The sequence below is a fragment of the Nanorana parkeri genome, unplaced genomic scaffold (genome assembly GCF_000935625.1).
Source record: "Nanorana parkeri isolate BGI_ZX_2015 unplaced genomic scaffold, ASM93562v1 scaffold107, whole genome shotgun sequence".
Lineage (NCBI taxonomy): Eukaryota > Metazoa > Chordata > Amphibia > Anura > Dicroglossidae > Nanorana > Nanorana parkeri.
The window spans coordinates 673,594-692,306 of NW_017306375.1; the positions used below are offsets into that span (position 1 = coordinate 673,594).

Genomic DNA, 18,713 nt, shown 5'->3' on the forward strand with positions numbered 1-18,713 from the left:
GTAATGGCACACAGTAGTAGCATGGTCACTAAGCAGTGCAAAGTGCAACAATAACTATAAATGAGCAATAACACATAGGAACCAATCAGAGGCAGGTTATTTGTGGTCTACCAGAGATGAGTTCTGATACCTTGATTTTTGTCACTTCACATTGCATGCCTTTAAAGCCTACCTGTACTCAATGTTACCCCTTACAGCACTTGTAATAAATGTTTGCCATTTGTACATTTTCAGTCACAGAGCACCACAGGTTACTTACCACAACAGCATTCAAACCTTCCCACTAGCACCACCATCTTGCCAATTCTGAAGGTGTAACGTGGGATGCATATTCTGGCAGCCAGTAGGATAACCCTACCACAGAGGCAAGGACATGGGGACAACTGTGGCTGCTGTTCTCAGTTTCAACTTTGTGTATGGTTGAGACTCCATGGATTTCACTGTAGGTCCTCTGGAGGGGTTACTAGCAGTGGTTTGCTAATTAAAACGACACAACAGGTAATTATTATAATTTACCCTATGCCTATAACGTTTTTATCCTGGGAACAGGTACACATTAAAAGTCAGATTTGATCAGTTTAAAAGATAACGGTTGGCTATTTTGCTATGGATTACTGCTCATTGTTGCATTTTTCACTGTAGAGGCCTATAGGGTCTTTGTTTTAGTGCCAGAGATTTCAGAGATGAAGGCCTCATATGCCTGTAGCACATGAAACTAGGAAATGTAATGTCTAGCCCACTGTTCCTCAGATCCAGTTCTTGAAGTCCACCAACAGTTCGTGTTGTTCAGATTGCCTTTCACAATTATCGTTGAAGTAATGATCATTTTACATTGTAACTAATTATCATACCTGTACTGCTACTTGAAAGTCTGGAAAACATGTCCCTTTGGTAAGGGTGGCTAATGAGGACCACATTTAAGAATTAATAGGCTAGGTTGTACCACTTCTGAGATAGCCAGTATACCATTGCCTATATAGTATCAGACATTTGTATTGCACTCATATGTATGAACTAGCTGTTGTAAAAATTAAATCAGTGCAGATTTGGCATGTGTTTTCCAACATACCACACAGTGCCAATTCCCACAGATACTTAGCACTGGTAACCTCACTGTGGCACACTAAATGGTTCACAGTATGCATAACTCTCTAACTTGTCCCCAAGCTGTATGACCAATTTATATAATATTTTTTGACTCATTTGGTTCATTGTTCACAACTTCATCTCACTTTATTTCTGTTTTCTTGTCACTCACCTCTGCTTGTCACTCTTCTCACATCATAACTCTGTCTTGTGTGATCGTTGTCTCGTGTACTTCCTCTCCTCTCTGAACACTCCCTCCTTCACTTTTCCTCCTGTCTTTTTCCTCTCTCGTTTTCCCTTTCCTCTTCCTTTATCCTCACAGCCGCTGCAGAGAGTAACATTTATCGAAAACCGCCCATCTATAAACGGCATGGTACTGTTCAATCCTGTAGCATGCTGCGCCATGCTGTGTTGTGTCAACTACAGTGATTAGTGACTGGTGTCGTATGCCTGGTTCATGTTTAATGCTTGCCTTCTGCTCTGTAGAAACTGCATGTTAAATATGGGTTGCATGCTTTAGCTTTATTAGGCTAAATGTCTCTCTAAAGGGAATTTTAAATTACCCAGTAACAAAGAGGATGCAGCCCACCTCATACAACCTCCTAGGAGGCAACAGTGGACCTCTTTGCTGCTGTTGCTTGAAATGCTTTGCGAAATACAGTGCAGTCATAGAAATTTATAGATTTGTAGATTAACCACTAGAGGGAACTGTGTAATTGACTCAACTTCAGTTATCATCCTTGCTTAACAACTGTTGAGATATAAGATATTAGCCACACAAGGAGTGCTTTGGTTTCATTAAGTCAGTTGACTGATATATTTCTATTGCACAAATGAAGGAAAGCACAGCATACTGTTTTACTGCAAATCATAAAGCAGTGCCTAATAATGTAATTTTCGATTGAGTACATAAAAAAATTGCAAACTATACATAAAGAGTTTTTTTTCAAATATTATCACACATGGATAACGTGATTTGCATCAAGCTGATCTCTTTTACACGTCTCAAAAATAATTTTTTTTAAAAGTCCCTTTTGAAATGAGTTGCCTTCAAGAATCCTTGTATTTACTAATAAACAATAGTTGCAATAAATAAAATGTAGAAGAGAAGGCATTTAGAAAAGTCACAGAAAGAGTAAATATAAAGTAAACACTGCAATAATAACTAAAGCCTAATGCTCATACAAATACATTATCCTTTCCCTTTGCCCAACTGAACATTCTGATTTTAATACTGTGATGTATTAATAAATATAGGCATTTTTTTTAATGATACATTTTTATATGCTGCAGAAAAGGGTGAAAACACCTTCTGCATACAGCACACTGGACAGCCGGACCGCTGTCCAACACAAAATGTTCCGCTGCACAGCGCTCGTGCACCCTGAGCAATTCTGTTGATTGGAGCAGCATGCAGGGTGAGGCGGGTGTTGGACTGCTGGTGACCAAGACCACTGCGCTCTGTGTTGAGCAGAGGTCTGACTATCCAGTGTGCTGCTAGCAGATGGTGTTTTAACCTTTTATTGCAGTAAATAGAAAGATAACAAATATATGTTAACAAATATATGCAGCCTGCCTGCATCACAGTAATAAAATTGGAACGTCCTGTTAGGCTTTAAGGTTATGCTGCAATAATGCCATTGACCAGCAGGTGATGCTGCAATTGAATTCTTTATTCCAATTAATCTGTTGTAACAAGACACAGGACTTGTGTGATGGCAGACTCTCTCTTTGTTACTAAGGGGTCATGGACAGATAGGGGATTTCTGGACTTTCTGTTCAAACAGGTAATTTCATTTATATAAAAAATATGTGATAGATGCCTTTCCTATAGTGACTGCTAGCAAACTAAAGTAAGGATGTTGCTTTCAGCAGAGTGTGCATGCTTACTCCCTATTTGCCACAATACAGTGCTTGGTGCCGGAGGAACCAATAGCACTACTACCTGGAGGGCGGCATGCCTAACCTGTACCTGTAACCTAACCTGTACAAATATCGCATTTTAGAAACTTTATATCCGCATATGAATTTTGGGTGTTCTCCACTGCATTGGGGAGGTGAGCAGCACTGGGAAAATAGGACATAGCACTTGGAGTGCCTGCTTCGTGAGCTTAGCAAGGCTTTGCAAGTAATCATTACAGGTTTACATTACAAGCAGATCATGAAAAAGGTAAATGATCATTTGCACTGCCGAATAAGAGGACTGTAGGCCTCCAGTATTTTTACACAACACACAATGTTGTATATTTCTCAAAATCTTGAAAGTGTACAGCAGAGCTATATAAATTATATACAGCAGACCCATGTAAATGATTTACAGCAGAGCTATATAAATTATATACAGCAGACCTATGTAAATAATATACAGCAGAGCTATATACATTATATACAGCAGACCTATATAAATTATATACTCCAGACCTATTTAAATGACTTACAGCAGAGCTATATAAATTATATACTGTAGTGGCTGTATGTCAATATATAAATCCTACAGTTCAGGAAGTACGTTACTATAAAACCTGTGTTTTTGCATGGTTTTCGTATATGGAAATCAGCTATCTCCTAAACCAGACACCCAGAAAAAATTGGTGTACCGTGCTTTGATATGATTCGGAAACAGTAGAAGCCAACAATTTATATTTGGCTACACACACAGGTCCTAACATTTTATTCTGCTACATATGGAAGACTGTTATCAATGGTAACCTCATAAACAGTAGGCTTGCTATTTTTCGGTAATGGCACTGGGTCATGTAGCGCAGTAAGTTTAGATACAATATTGCTTAAGGCAGTCCTTATTTAAAGGAGAACTATGGGGTTAAGGCTTTTCCCCATAGTTCTCCTTAGGGTAACGGGAGGACACAAACTAGCGTCCTACCATCACCCTAGGCTCAGTATACCGCGAGCTGCTGCTATACTGAGACGCCGCAGCTGAAGCGGATCCCGACAATTATGTTGGGATCCGCCCAGCTGCGTGACTGACAGCTGGCTCTGCCTATCTAGAGGCAGAGCCAGCTGTACCCGCCCCCTCCCCCGTCCGTTCCGCCAGTCAGCGCTGGCGGAGCGGGGAGGGGGGAATCCAGCCCCTCCCCTGTCACAGCAGAGAGCCGTGACAGGATCGAGAGGTGAGCGAACGACGGTATGTGTTCGCTCACCTCCCGATCTACTAAGCTGACCTGTGACAGTCTCATTGTCACAGAACGGCTAGAACTACTTTAAAAATGTCCACCTTATGGAGGTAGCATGCTTCTATGGCGAATGAGCATGTGGTTGGGTTTAATCCTCATTGTGTTATAACCTGTATAAGAAAGATAAATGTCTGTCTAAGCTTGTGAAATGTCGATTGCCTTGCAGTGTGCTGTGGTTTGGTACTTCCAGCCTGTAGAAATGATATAAATAGTAAGTTGTGTGTTTTTATAGTTTGTTCATAGAGATATAGCATATAAAAGCAGTAGTTTACAGATATAAAAAAATTAAACTCTGATGACTGATAACTAAAATCTGTATTACTATATGTCTTCTCTCCCTTTTCTCCTTTGTCTATTGCCCGGCTGGCTCTGTGTCATGATGTAAGTAAGAGCTTTATTCCTTTTCTTTCTGGAAAGTATGTCCAGCTGCTTACTTACAGATGTGCTGACCCTTGCAAACTGAAACCACTTACTCAGCATTTCCTTGTTCTGTGTAATTCATATCTCCATTGACATGTCTTTAGTTAACACATGTCACATGTGTCTATGTACATACTCATCGGGCCTATTCAGTAAGGCAGTGGAAAGTGCAAAGATGTTGTCTAAAGTGCTCTAATTGCTGCACTTTTATATTTGCCTCATTAAATTAGCATCTCTTTGGGGGTTTTTTACATGTTTGTTTCCTTTTTTTTGGTGTGTGTACATATAGTTATCATGAAAATATTGTAGGTTAGGCCTCATACAGTATCAGCAGGACTTGGCCAAAAGTCCAAAAGCCAGAAGTGTGTGGCTCTGCCGAAAACCCCTTTGTTTGACAAATTCAACTTTTGTTGAAGGAGCTAGTTTCAAATCCTCAGCCAAACAATGCATGCATCTTATCTAAGGGCACTGTTCAGATATTTAACAGTCAATGGAGCAGTGGCTGCTGAATGAAATGGCCCAGCCAATCTTAGTTCTGTTCCAGAGCTAAACTTAATGAAAAATCTTTTGCGCCCGACTTACTATGGGTTGTGTCAAATACCTGGTCCCCCACCGCAAGCTATGGTTTTATCCCTCAGTCCCTACCTCACTACTATGACCTTTAGTAATGTAGGGGCTGGTGAATGGAACCACAGCATGCAGAGGGGGAACAGGGGAAGCAGGTATCAGACACTCCTGGAAGTATCAGATACAGAAGGTTTTTCAGCAGACTTAGCTCTGGAACAGAGTGAAGATTAACAGCATGGAACCGACATTACTTGTTTTCCTGTACAGGCTGGACTTTAAAAATCTTTATTTTTATCTAGCGACAGAGTCCCTTTAAGTGGATAACCAATAACTGTGTAGGGCCTACCTAAACAATTCGAGGCATTGCTAGACCCTGGCACCCAGAGCACATGCCCCAGGTCTTTTACTGAGTGCCCCGGGTCTCCTTTAGGATATGAAGATGATACACTTTATACATAATACAGTTTTGGCACATTATGTAATTTATCTACTTTCCTTAAGGGCTAGTTCACACCATCCTTAGTGAACCCAATGGCAGCACAGCCACGCCCTCTGGCCGCAATGCGATCGGCCGCATGGGAACGTGGCACATCAGTGCCTGTGTTCCAGTCAGGTAAAGTTACAAAAAGTAGTGCATGCACTATTTTTTCTGACTCCACCGGACCGGAACACAGGCACTGATGTGCCACACGTTTCATATGCAGTCAATCGCATTGCGGCTGGAAGGCGTTGCTGCGGTACCATTGAGTTCAATGCACCATCACACGCCCCCTCCCGCCCCAAAACAAAGTGAGCCGGTCGGAATGTGATTCAGTGCGTGCCGGCCACAATCGGGCCGGAATGCACTGAGGATGGTATGAACTAGCCCTAATGGTTCTTTTTTTCCAAGCAATGATAATAGATTAGATTTATATTTCAGTCATGTCACATCATTATGTCAAGAGCTTTATTCCTTTTCTTTCTGGAAAGTATGGCTCATGTGTAGCTGCTTGAATGCTGCTTGAGAAAATGACATATTCATTTCTGTTCAGTTGAAAAGACCATATTCTTCTAAAGCTGGGTATACATAGTTCTATTTTTTTTTTAGCTTAACCCATCAACCAATCAACTATTACGAGCGTTGATCAAGGAATCGCCTGCCCTTTCCTTTGTATTCTGACAGTGGCTACTGGCCGCTGCCAGAATACCTGAACAGATCTAGCAGCTGATTAGCTGCTAGCTCCTTTCAGCCAAGAATTTTCCAACCGATCCCTTCTATCAGTTGATCAAGGGATGCCCAGTGGAAGGGTGCTGCTGTTGGCACCCACACAACGAATTTTGTCCGGTTCATCAAGAACCAGGAGAAATTCGAAGCGTGTATACCTGGCTTTAGACTCCAAACCAGTCATCATGGTATTCTACCAGCCTCTCAACATTTTAACTCATGTCACCAGAGATGCTTCTGGTTAAATATGTCCCTAGGAACAACCCTCTTGACTTAAGCAATCTGTTCAATCTGTAGGCAGTGCAGTATGTTAGCATTGGCAAATGGCATTCTAACACCGCTTTGCAAAGAAAGGGGAATGAGTCATAATTGTGATGTAGAGAGCTGCCTCGCCAACTGCAAGCAGTGATTACCCTCAGCATTGATGACAAATAATCCTGCAGTCTTCTGTCATGCTGCTCATGTGATATGTGAATTAGGCAATATCTCTTCTCAGCCCAGAGCTGCATAAATATCAGTGTATGTCTAAAGAGTCATAAGACTACAGAGGAGGAGGAAAAGAGAAATAGGAACCTCTATGCAGTCTGAGGCTCTTCAAATTTGAAAACTCCACAATGCATTTATCACAGTGAAGCCTCTATAAAAACTAGAGTAAATAACGTGAAGAAGGACTATTAAAGTTTTTTTTAACTGTTATCATATTGCAAGGTCAGTTTTAAAGTGAACCTTTTCACAGAAAAGTATGGGGACCATTTATGGCTTTCCATTCTGTAAATGCTAATTTCTGGACCTTCTGGTTTCAATTTATAGGGGCTCATTTAAAAATGAGAACAAATATCGCTGTCCGCTGTAAATTGCAATACTGCTCCAGCTACCATCTGCATTTTTCATTTAATTCATAAAATGCAAGGCGCCGTCTAGAGCCTGTGGTATACCATTGTGATGGCTCTGCTTAATGCTGCAAAAAATACACTGTGTTTGGAGGAGAGGATGGTGACATGACTTTACTCCTCCCGGCTTTTTTTTTCTTCCCATCCATTTTAATAGCACTCCACTTGCTTGGCGGTCCCAAAGCAAGCAGAGCGCCACATACATATGTAGAATAAATTGCTCTGCGTTTTTTTTAAATTCTGGTACCATGATAATGCCATAGTGCTGCTTTTTACTTGGGCCCTTAGAGTCATTATCCAGAATAAGTATGCAGATAAGGACTCCTCCCGACTTTTCTGATCTGCAAACTCCTGGGTGGGCAGACACAAGATAGGAGTGGGGAATCAATTTTGAGTGGACTGGCCCAATATACATTAGAACTGTTTTAACAGTAATTTTAACAAAAGCAGTAATTCCAAGGCATTATAATTAAATACCATTAATGCTATACTGTTAATATAATTAAATCCCAGTGAGCATATAACGTAAGAGGTATGTCAGTGGTTTATTTATGTGATAATAATCCGTCACCTGTGCCTTTTCACCATGAGCACTACAGTGATCTATTCTATAATTAGAAGGGCATTTGCTGCTGAGGCAATATTCTAAATGTCACTGTATAGTACTACTATTATGCCTAAAGGGATATTTCTCTTTATTATGACCTGTGATCATAGTTAGAAAGATTATGTAAGGAGGCAAAGCATTATTAGATTTGACAGGTTATAAAAGATAATTTGTTTTCGAAGCAGTACTGGGAATGTGTTATTGCATTTTCAGACAGTATTATTGGTTTACGGAGAAACCGAGGTCAGTACTGAAAATGGATGCAGTATCTCATTATAACTTTGTTTGCCAAGCTGAATCATACTGGCGCACTGAAGTCTTTTCTGAAAGTTTGTATATATCTTTTACCAGATAATCCCGATGAAGCAACGAAAAGTAAAACAAGTGAAGACCTTGTACAGTCCCCCAAGTACCTCCCCCCATACAGTCCTGATCCTTATTACCAGTCTGAACCCGAGTATTGGATGTACTCACCAAAAAGTAAGCAATGGCCCTCAGTGGTATAGGATTGTGATTGTTATTATTATACATGATTTATAGAGAGAACGGCACAAGGCGAGATATTTAAAGAGGACCTGTCCTTGTGCCAAGGTGATTCTTTTGCTACTCCATGCAGGGCTGGATTAACCATTAAAGTTTATCTATGGTCAAAAATTCAAAATAAATATGTATTTCTATATTGAATTTTCATAGGTTCTATCCCACACCTAATAATCCCACCGATCTAGAGATCTGTAAACCTACTTGAATTGAATTGATGCCCATGGGATGTAGTTCCTTAATGTACTGCCACAATTTCACTTAAAGTGACATTAAACCCTCAGATTTTTTAACATAAACCAATACTGTAATGTGTGCCTTACTGAAATCCATGGTTGTTTCCCTTCTCTTTGCTGCTCTTCCTTTTAAATCCTCATGTCTTCTCATGCTGGGGGAGAACTTCCCTTTTCAGCTCAGGGCCTCTTCCTGTAGTGCTGGCTCAGGTTTCAAGCCTATACAAACGTATACACAGACACCGTGTATCCATTCCTGAGACAAGGCAGTCTGCTGCAAAACAGAAGTTCTGCACAGCATGAGAACAGATACAGATTTAAAAGGAAGAGCAGCAAAGAGAAGGAAACAGCCATGGATTACAGTAAGGCACACATTACAGTATTGTTTTATGTTAAAAAATCTGAGGGTTTAGTGTCACTTTAACCCTGTGAATATACAACGATCAGCCATAACATTATGACCACTGAGAGGTGAAGTGAATAACATTGATTATCGCATTACAATGGCACCTGTAAGTGGGGTGGGGTATCTTAGGCAGCAAGTAAAAATTTTGTCTCTGAAGTTGATGTGTTGGAAGCAGAAAAAATGGGCTAGCATAAGGATTTAAGCTACTTGGACAAGGACCAAATTGTGATAACTAGATGACTGGTCAGAGAAACTCCAAAACTGCAGCTCTTGTGGGTTGTTCCCAGTCTGCAGTGTTTAGAACATCCCAAAAGTGGTCCATGGAAGGAAAACTGGTGAACCAGCGACAGGGTCATGGGCGGCCAAGGCTCATTGATGCCCGTGGGGAGCAAAGGCTGGCACGTGAAGTCTGATCCAATAGAAGAGCTACTGTAGCTCAAATTGCTGAAGAAGTTTGAGTGACACTAAACTCAGGAGTTAAATCTTTAAAATGAATTGAAATACTTTACCTATCATCAAAAATGTACCTTATTTGTTGATCACTCGGCAGCAGATCCTCAAATCATCTCTGAATTGGTGCTGACACTGTCCTTTCTTCTGAGCGGTGGCTACTTTTTTTTACACATGGTCCCTGTTTGTGTTGTGAAGTAGCCGCCACTCCAAGTTCGCTACTGTGATGGACTACAATCTCAGTACAAATTCGTGAACTAAACATGAGATTGTAGTCCATCATGGGAGCATGTTTGGAGCGATGGATACTTTGCAACACACACATGGATTAAGGGGAACAAAAGTAGCCACCCTCCAGAAGGTAGTACAGTGTCCAAATGAATTCAGAGATGATTTGAGGATCTACAGCCGAGTGATACATAAATAGTGATATACAAATAAGCTACATTTTTGTTATTATTTAAGGTACTTGAATGCATTTTTAAGATTTAACTCCTGAGTTTAGTGTCACTTTAATCCTGGTTCCAATAAAAAGGCGTCTGAACACACAGTGCATCGAACTTTGTTGCGTAGGGGGCTGAGTAACCGCAAACTGGTCAGGGTGCCCATGCTGATCTGGGTCCACTGCCAAAAGTACCCACCATGGGCACGTAAGTATCAGAACTGGGCCACGTTGCAATAGAAGAAGGTGGCCTGGTCTGATGAATCACTTTTTCTTTTAAATCATGTGATGTCCGGGTGCATGTGTGTCGCTTACCTGGGGAAGAGATAGAACAAAGATGCACAATGGGAAGAAGGCAAGCTGGCGGAGGCAGTGTGATGCTTTGGGCAATATTCTGCTGGGAAACCTTGGGTCCTGCCATTCATTTGGATGTTACTTTGACATGTACCTACCTAAACATTTTTGCTGACCAAGTTCACCACTTCATGGAAATGTATTACCTGATGGCAGTGGGCTCTTTCAGTAGGATAATGCACCCTGCCACACTGCAAAAATGTTTTGAGAATGGTTTGAGGGACACAACAATGAGTTTGAGGTGTTGACTTGGCCCCCAAATTCTCCAGATCTCAAGCCAATCGAGCATCTGTTGGATGTGCTAGAAAAACTAGTCCAATCCATGTAGGTCCCACCTCGTAACTTACAGGACTGATCTGTAGCTTCAGGACGGAAACTGCCCCAAGCATAAACAAAGGGGCAGAATGCTTGTGCTATTGTCATTGACCTTATATGGCCACATGGCTGTATCAGTTAGACGTCACTTACCTAATATAGCCTAATCTAGCCATATAAGGTCAATGACATCACTGCATCCCGCCCCTTTGCTTACGTCATTCTGTGGGTGGGGAATTCCCCAACGGCAGCTGATTGGGTGGCATGAAAGAAGCTTCCTTTCAAGTTCGGGTGGACTTCTTCCAGGTTCAGAAGAGCTCAGGTTCAGACCAGGTTTGGTTCTAACCTGAGCTCATCCCTAGGCGTGATAACTAGAGGAAAAAACTCTGTGGTGCCCCCTTTCCTTGGTGCCCTAAGTACATGTTTATTTTGCTTAATGGTTAAAGGAGAACTATAGGGTTAGGGCTTTTTCCCCATAGTTCTTCAAAGGGTAACGGGAGGACACAAACTAGTGTCCTCCCGTTAACCAAAGCTCAGTATACAGCGAGCTACAGCTCACGGTATACTGAGACGCTGCAGCTGAAACGAATCCCGACAATTATGTCTGGATCCACCCAGCTGCGTGAGTGACAGCTTTTCCCGCCCCCTCCCCCTTCCGTTCCGCCAGCCAGCGCTGGAGGATCGGACAGGGGAGGGGAGAATCCAGTCACTTCCCTGTCACGGCTCTCTGCAGTGACAGGATCGAGAAGTGAGCGAGCGCCGGTATGTGTTCGCTCACTTCCCGATCTACTGAGCCAACCAGCGACAGTTGCATTGTCACAGGTCGGCTCAGATTATGAGGCGGAGTGAAAACCACTCACCTCATAGTTCTCCTTTAAGCCCTGTTGCACACAGGTCCTAATTTCTTTGTATTATGCCACATGTGTTTAACTGTTAAGGGACATGATAACCCGATAAACAGCTAGTGGGGTTTTCTTTCTGGAATTACATTGGGGTTGTATAATTTACCCAGTTACTATGGAAACAGTGCTTTGCAGAGATCTTCTTTAAATGATGAATCTGAAAATGGACTAAACCTCCCATTTTCACTTTTGTATCATAACAGCAGGCAAAATAGAGCCACAAAAACAACAAAAAAATACTGCAATGACTGGAACAAGCTATTATTGTCCTTTGTGGTGACTGAGAGTGCCTGGAGCTGTTGTCTTCTCTACAATGCCTACAAGTCACTGCTCTCCCAGTCACACTATTGTTCTGTATAATGTAAAAACATGATGACAATAAAGGCTTCACTGACACCAAGTCTTTGGTTCTGCAGTGCCTCGAGCGCGGAGGTTCTCTTCAGGAGGAGAGGAAGATGGTTTTGATCGCAGCATGCACAAGGTACCTTCAGAGTTAAAAGGAGAAATTCCAGTATTTTGCATTGTAGTCAGCGTATAAGAAGTCGTTATTTGCTCTTTATTCCCATGGAGATGTTCTGTAATTTATCCACTCTGCCTTCTCTAAACAAAGATCAACATCAAATCTATTTTGTAATGCGCTGTCTGAGTAGTTGAGAAGATATTTAAAATCTAAACAGACCTGCTTTCAAGGTGAGACTATAGCTTTGTTGAGAAAGCAATTTCCTGCAGGTCACCTTTATTTTTATATATATATATATATACAGGTGAAACTCGAATAATTAGAATATCGTGCAAAGTTCACTCTGAAAATCTTTCAAAATGGCCCGGAAAGTCTTTATTGTATTGGCATTATTAGTCCTGGGCAGAACCACTTAATGGATGTCATTTCTTTAGACATGCAAATTCCTTAGCAAACATGACATTTCCAGTAGAGTAAACCCAAATCTGGCCATACACTAGTCATGTTTTCTTGTTCAGCTCTGTGGGCTTAGCAAAAAATAAACATTTGATTCCCACATCCACGAACCCCCCCCCACCAGTTTATTGTATTCTGGCAGCGTCATATACACGATCAATGACTGCAGTTTATTGGCTGCAGTCACTGTTCGGCTGAGGATTTTCGGGACCGGCTTCTTTGACAAAAGTCAAATGAAGAAAACACTTTTGTCAAACAGAGGGGTGCTGATGGGACCACACAGTGCTTAAGTCTATGGGCCAGCTTTAAAATATTTCCAGGGAGACATATATACAGACAGATATTTTCCATGCTGTTTGTAATTTGACCTCCAGCAGTTTAGTAAACTGAAAACACAAAGCGCACAGCTCACCCCTATCATGCGTCCCCACAATCCACACGGATGCACGGATGACTCTCTTCTGGAGTAATAGGCTCAAAAACTGTAGAACCAGCACATGATGATCTTCCAAAGAAATTCAAACTTTATTCCACATGCATCTATACAAAGAACAACCGCTGATGCGTTTCTGCCTGACTCGGTCTTAGTCATAGCTGATGACTAAGGCAGAGTCAGGCAGAAACGCGTCAGAGGTTGTTCTTTGTATAGATGCATGTGGAAAAAAGTTAACATTTATTTGGAAGATCATCGTGTGTTGGTTCTACAGAGTTTGCAGTTTAGGGTGACACATGTGAACCCACAAATGTCACATAGTATGAAAAACAGTGGAACAATTATTTTGCCTCCACTGTTACAGCAACATACAACTTTTGTTATGGAAGTGCTATGATTTGACAGACTACTAGAGGCAGATTTCCATATCCCTCTCTGCTTTACATTTCCTATTTTAAGCATTTCTATGTATTCAGAATAAAAAAGGGATACAGAGAATCCTGGGGGATGCATTGCCTCAAGAAATTTTAATTAAAAAAAAGATGTTTTAAATATAAATAGTGGAGATCAGAGAATTTAGACAACATTGTACACAAACATATCCTTTATTATGTCATCTACATTGCTCTGATGTGACCTAGTCTATTTACTTCTACAAGGATCTGTCTGCCAAAGGATTTGGAATTCTGTGTAGCCAGTCTTGTGAATCAGGCAGTCTAGCCAGTTTGGTGATATCACTTTTTTTCCTGTGCAGTTAAGCAAAACAGCATTGTCACCTACCCACTGTCAGTCTGCTGATTGGACAATAAGGGGCCATCATTCTGCTCTCTCTCGTTTATGGCAAGTTTACAGTTTTAGATTGGCAGTACTGTCCAATACAGTAGAACCTGTTTGGCTCACAGTATTTGCCCTCACTCTCCCAGTCTGAGACTTGTTGTGCAAGGGACTACGTGAAACTAATTTCAAGTTAGATCCAAATATATTTAAGAGTTGTATTTAAAAATACTTTTAATTGTTCTGTTATCACTACAAAAATACAAGATTTAAATCTGGTAGGAGTTGAGCTTTTAGGCTGACACTGTTGTGTAGTAGTGTCGTATGGTGCTATTCTGTGGTGCTACTCATTCTTAAAGCTGACCTTTACTCATATCTTTAAAATAACAACAAACACATCTTTAGAAATGTTTAGTAATGACCATCTACAAACACATAATTGTAGATGATTATTATTATGCAGGATTTATACAGCGCTTTATAATATAGGGAAGACATTATAATTACAATACAATTCAAGACAAGATGGTAAGGAGGGCCCTGCCCGTGAGGGCTTACAATCTAAGAGGGAGGGGCAAGTGATACATGAGGAGATAGCTGAGTGGGGATGAATTGTTTAAGAAAGAGTTCAGTGGTTAGTTTGAAGTGTGATAGGCTTCCCTAATGAGATGAGTCTTTAGTGATCGCCGAAAGGCAGTCAGAGTGGGAGACAGACAGACAGGTTGGGGTAAGGAGTTCCAAAGAATGGGAGAGACTCTAGAGGAGCCCTGGAGGCGAGCATGAGAGGAGTTGATGAGGGAGCCAGAGAGCAGGAGGGGACGGTTAAGGAACTTGGGAGGACCGCAGGGGACGGTTAGGGTGATACTTTGAGACAAGGTTGGAGATGTAACCTGGGGCAGAGTTGTGAATGGCTTTGTAATTGGTTGGTAATATTTTGAATTTTATCCTTTGGTTGGTTGGAAGCCAGTGAAGGGATTGACAGAGAGGGTTGCAGATACTGAGCAGTTGGTTAGGTGGATAAGTCTGGCAGCAGCATTCATGGTAGACTGAAGGGGGATAGTCTGTGTAGAGGTAAGCCAATGAGGAGGGATTTACAACAGTGGAGACGAGAGATAACAAGTGAGTGGATGAGTAGCTCTGTGGTTTCATTGGTGAGGAAGGGGGATATTTTGGAGATGTTACGAAGGTAAAGACGGCAGGATTTGGATAGGGATTGGATGTTGGGAAGAAAGGTGAAGTCCGAGTCAAGGATGACACCTAGCACCTTGGCATGGGGGGAGGGTTGGATAGTTGTGTTCTCAATCATGATCGAAAAGTTGGGGGAGGAAATACCATGAGCTCAGTTTTTGAAAGATTGAGCTTTAAGAAGTGTTGTGACATCCAGACTAATATGTCAGTTTGTAAGTTAGTGATACGTAAGGAGACTGAGGAGGTGAGTTGTGGAGTGGAGAGATATATTTGAGTGTCATCAGCATAGAGATGGTACTGGAAGCCATGTAAGGTGATCAACTGACCGAGAGAGGAGGTGTAGATAAAGAGAAGGGGTCCAAGGACAGAGTGTAAGATAGAGCAAGAGGGTGACCGGAGTAGTGGTGAGGGAACAGGGTCCAGGGGGCAAGTGGTGAGGTGGGTGTCAGAGAGAAGCTTTGTAACCTCCTCTGTGATGACAGGGTCAAAAGAGGAAAGTAACAAGTGTAATGGTGGGCCTGGTACATGAATAGGGGAAGGTGACTGGACAGTGGGAATTTCATCTCGGATTGCATCTATTTTGTTTTTTAAATGTTTTAGATAACTGCAGGCTTTTTATTCTTTGCATACCTTATTTCTCTTTTCTTCCATAGTCTTCTGACGGTGGCCATGTTTACTAAGGGCAGATTACTAGCTCTCCTATTACTTCCTAGATTTCTGGCACATGTGACTAGACATGTGACTAGGACATGTGACCATGCATATCATCTCAAGGGAGGAAAATGCCTTTCCCTGAGATCTTGTGAGATTACAGATGAGATTTCCCAGCAATGCTCTGCTGATGACAAGGCAATCCCAGTGTGCATTGCTTTGCCAAACTGAAGTCATTTTGCCCTTTTTAAAGCAGAAAGTGAATGCTCTGCAAGTGTAAGTATTTCAAAATCACAGCATTTTACACCTGACATGTCTTATGTTATTATTAATCATCACACATAGAGGGATGCATTAGTAGAATTTGTTTTTTGAGTGTAAAGGTCTGCTTTAAGGGCACCCTAGCATACCTTGCCAACAGACATGCATTGCATCAGACAATACTGCCAAAAGAAAGCATAGTTTGTTAACAAAACTAAAATATATGTATAACTTCAGTATCATAAGTCATGACAACGTTATTGCTAATTCAATAGGCCCATAGCTGATATGTAAAATGTGTATGATCCAAGAGGGGTATACAGATGTAGGAGCTGAAGTGGATAAAAACATTAACATACTTTATTAAGGTTGTTTACATTTAGTTGACTTTTCTCATATGTGTATCTAAAAACAAGCAATGTAGGCCCTCTATGGAGTTCTTTTATAAAACTTCTGCCTGGCATATGAATTCCTTTACTTGTCAGCATCATCTAGGGGTGCTAGTGCCAGGCAAACAACATCTGTCCAGCTGTGCGCCAGGTGGAAGTTTTAGAAATGAAGCCCTAAGTCTTTTAGACCCTATTGATTAGATACAGATGGATTGTTTTGCTTTGCAGTAGTCATCTTGCCAGAAAGAAAATACACCAAAGTGAAATAATATCTTTATGTGTATGAAATTGATAGTATACCATTGCTGAAATCTGAGGAGACCTTACCACCATAGAGGGGTAGACATACATATTCTAAAAAGGTTTCATTTAAATAGAAAAGTTGTTTTATTCTTTACTTGGTATTGCCAACTAGCTTGATTTCTCTTTAATATGCTTAGCTAGTACACATGAGGGTAATGGCTGAAAGTAAATTGAATGTTATATTTTAGCTTCAGGGCAGCATTGGAAGATTGATTCTAAAGGAGGAAATGAAGGCTCGGTCGTATATTGACCCCTGGACACCGCCACGCAGTTCAGCGGGCAGCAAAGAGGCTTTACACACTGCTGGTTATGATGCTTCTCTTAATGGATGTAAGTGTCAATCACATATGAAGCTAAATCAAGGATTAAAGCATTCCTAGCATTTGAAAAAGGTGCCTGTGGACAATACGTGTGGAGGAGATTTCACTCCGACCCTTTCTTGTTAATGAAATGAAAGAGACCTAGATGTATGTTACTGATACACCCGGACCACACAGGGACTTGGAATGTAGCCATAAATGTTCAAGATAATAGGTACTTCTCTGAATAAAGTGGCAATCAATGATCTGTTGCTGGAATCACTTTCAGACTAATTAGTGGCAGAAATTCGGCACGTGTTCCAGGCATGTTTTTGTCTTCACAGCTCTTTCCTCCATAGCGCCACGTTTCTACTGCCAGCACTAGTGTCAGCACTTCCCCTTTATATGGCTAGGAACATTGCAATGGTGCTTCAAATCCAATGAGTGCTGTCTGTTAAGCTTAGGGGTTACCCACTCTGCCACGTTAAGCAGGAACAAAGAAAGTAACAGCCAGTGCAAGCATGCTCAAAACCTTAAAGCCAGCGCTTAACACTTATTCATATCTTCAACAACCTGGCCTTAGCTTGTCCTTTAGCACTTAACAACCCCCTTACACTACTTGTCCTTTAACACTTCTCCACTTTAAAACCTCTCCAAGCCTAACACTTAATCTAACACCTAAAGTGTGCCCTTAGCACTTAACCTCTACCCCATGTTAGCAGTGAGCCCCTAAACCTAAATAGTAACCTAAGCAAACCATTTTTGCCACAATGGGTGCCATGGATGGCAGGTTAGGGGTGCAGTGCCACGTGTACAAACTTTTTTTTTTAATGAAAAATGTTCCCCCTCCTCCCTGTTGCTGCTGAACATATATACTGTAGTATGTGGAAATCCAGCAGCAGAACTGTTTGGGGGATGTAAGTTCCCACACTGAAACATATAAACATAGAAAAGTGACTGCAGGAATAGACTAAGTGGTCCATTGAGTCTGCCCCTTTTTATTATTATTTATGTAATGTTTAACCTTTTTGTCTAAATATAGATCTATGTTTGTCCCAAATGTTTAAATTCACACTGCGACTAACAGTTTATTATCCAAAAGCCACAAAGCAGGGTGATATCATCACCATTAGGTGCCTGTGCAGACTTCAGTGATATCTGCAACAGCAGGCAAAAGCAGGGCACCCTGGATGGGATGTTTTCTTCTCTGCCAATTCAGACATCAATAAAGACTGCACAGGCATATAACAGTGCTTTTTGTCACCCCGCTGTGTAGCCTTTGGGGAGAAAATGGCACACCCAGGGTGCCCTGCCTCTGTCTGTTGCTGTATATGTCTGCTGTCCACCCAGCAGGGTGACATCTTCCACACTAGGTACCTATGTGGCCTTCTGTGCCCTCCCAACAGCATGCAGAGGCAGAGCCGATTTCTTCCCAAAGGCCACATAGCAGGGTGAAAGAATCACTATTTGGTGCCTTCACTGACATCTGCAGAGGCAGGGAAGCCCTGGGTGGGCCTTTAGAGTAAGTCGTGCACCAAAGCCAGAAGCAATAGCAGGTCAGTAGTCTGCAAGTTTTTGGTGATTAGCAATTAATAAGAAGTATATGTATCAGGCAGGTGCCCTACTACATTACTGCATCAGATATAAAAGAAGAAAAAAAGAAAAGTGGCAGTGGAAGTACTGATATTATTTTACCCTATAAAATGCTTAGTATGCCGGTGCCAATTTTTACTTTTTTCTTCTTTTAGGTTTGATTCAGCAATGTAGTAAGGCACTTGCATGATACATTCTGTAAATGGTTAAAGGAGAACCCAACTTAAGAGACAAAAGCCCCAGTCCTTTTAATAGATATGTAATACATATAATTATAAATATAGTTAAATGATACATAC

General features: G+C 41.4%; 1 protein-coding gene across 1 annotated transcript in view; it reads left to right on the forward strand.

Annotated features, from left to right (window-relative positions):
• Nucleotides 1–18,713, forward strand: part of ABLIM3 (actin binding LIM protein family member 3) — a 96,861-nt gene that overhangs the window by 66,093 nt on the left and 12,055 nt on the right. Inside the window, exons 13-17 of the mRNA XM_018553040.1 lie at nucleotides 1,409–1,459; nucleotides 4,444–4,488; nucleotides 8,332–8,445; nucleotides 12,024–12,088; nucleotides 16,711–16,852. Of these exons, the coding sequence (XP_018408542.1) occupies nucleotides 1,409–1,459; nucleotides 4,444–4,488; nucleotides 8,332–8,445; nucleotides 12,024–12,088; nucleotides 16,711–16,852 (417 nt within the window). The remainder of the gene's footprint in view (nucleotides 1–1,408; nucleotides 1,460–4,443; nucleotides 4,489–8,331; nucleotides 8,446–12,023; nucleotides 12,089–16,710; nucleotides 16,853–18,713) is intronic.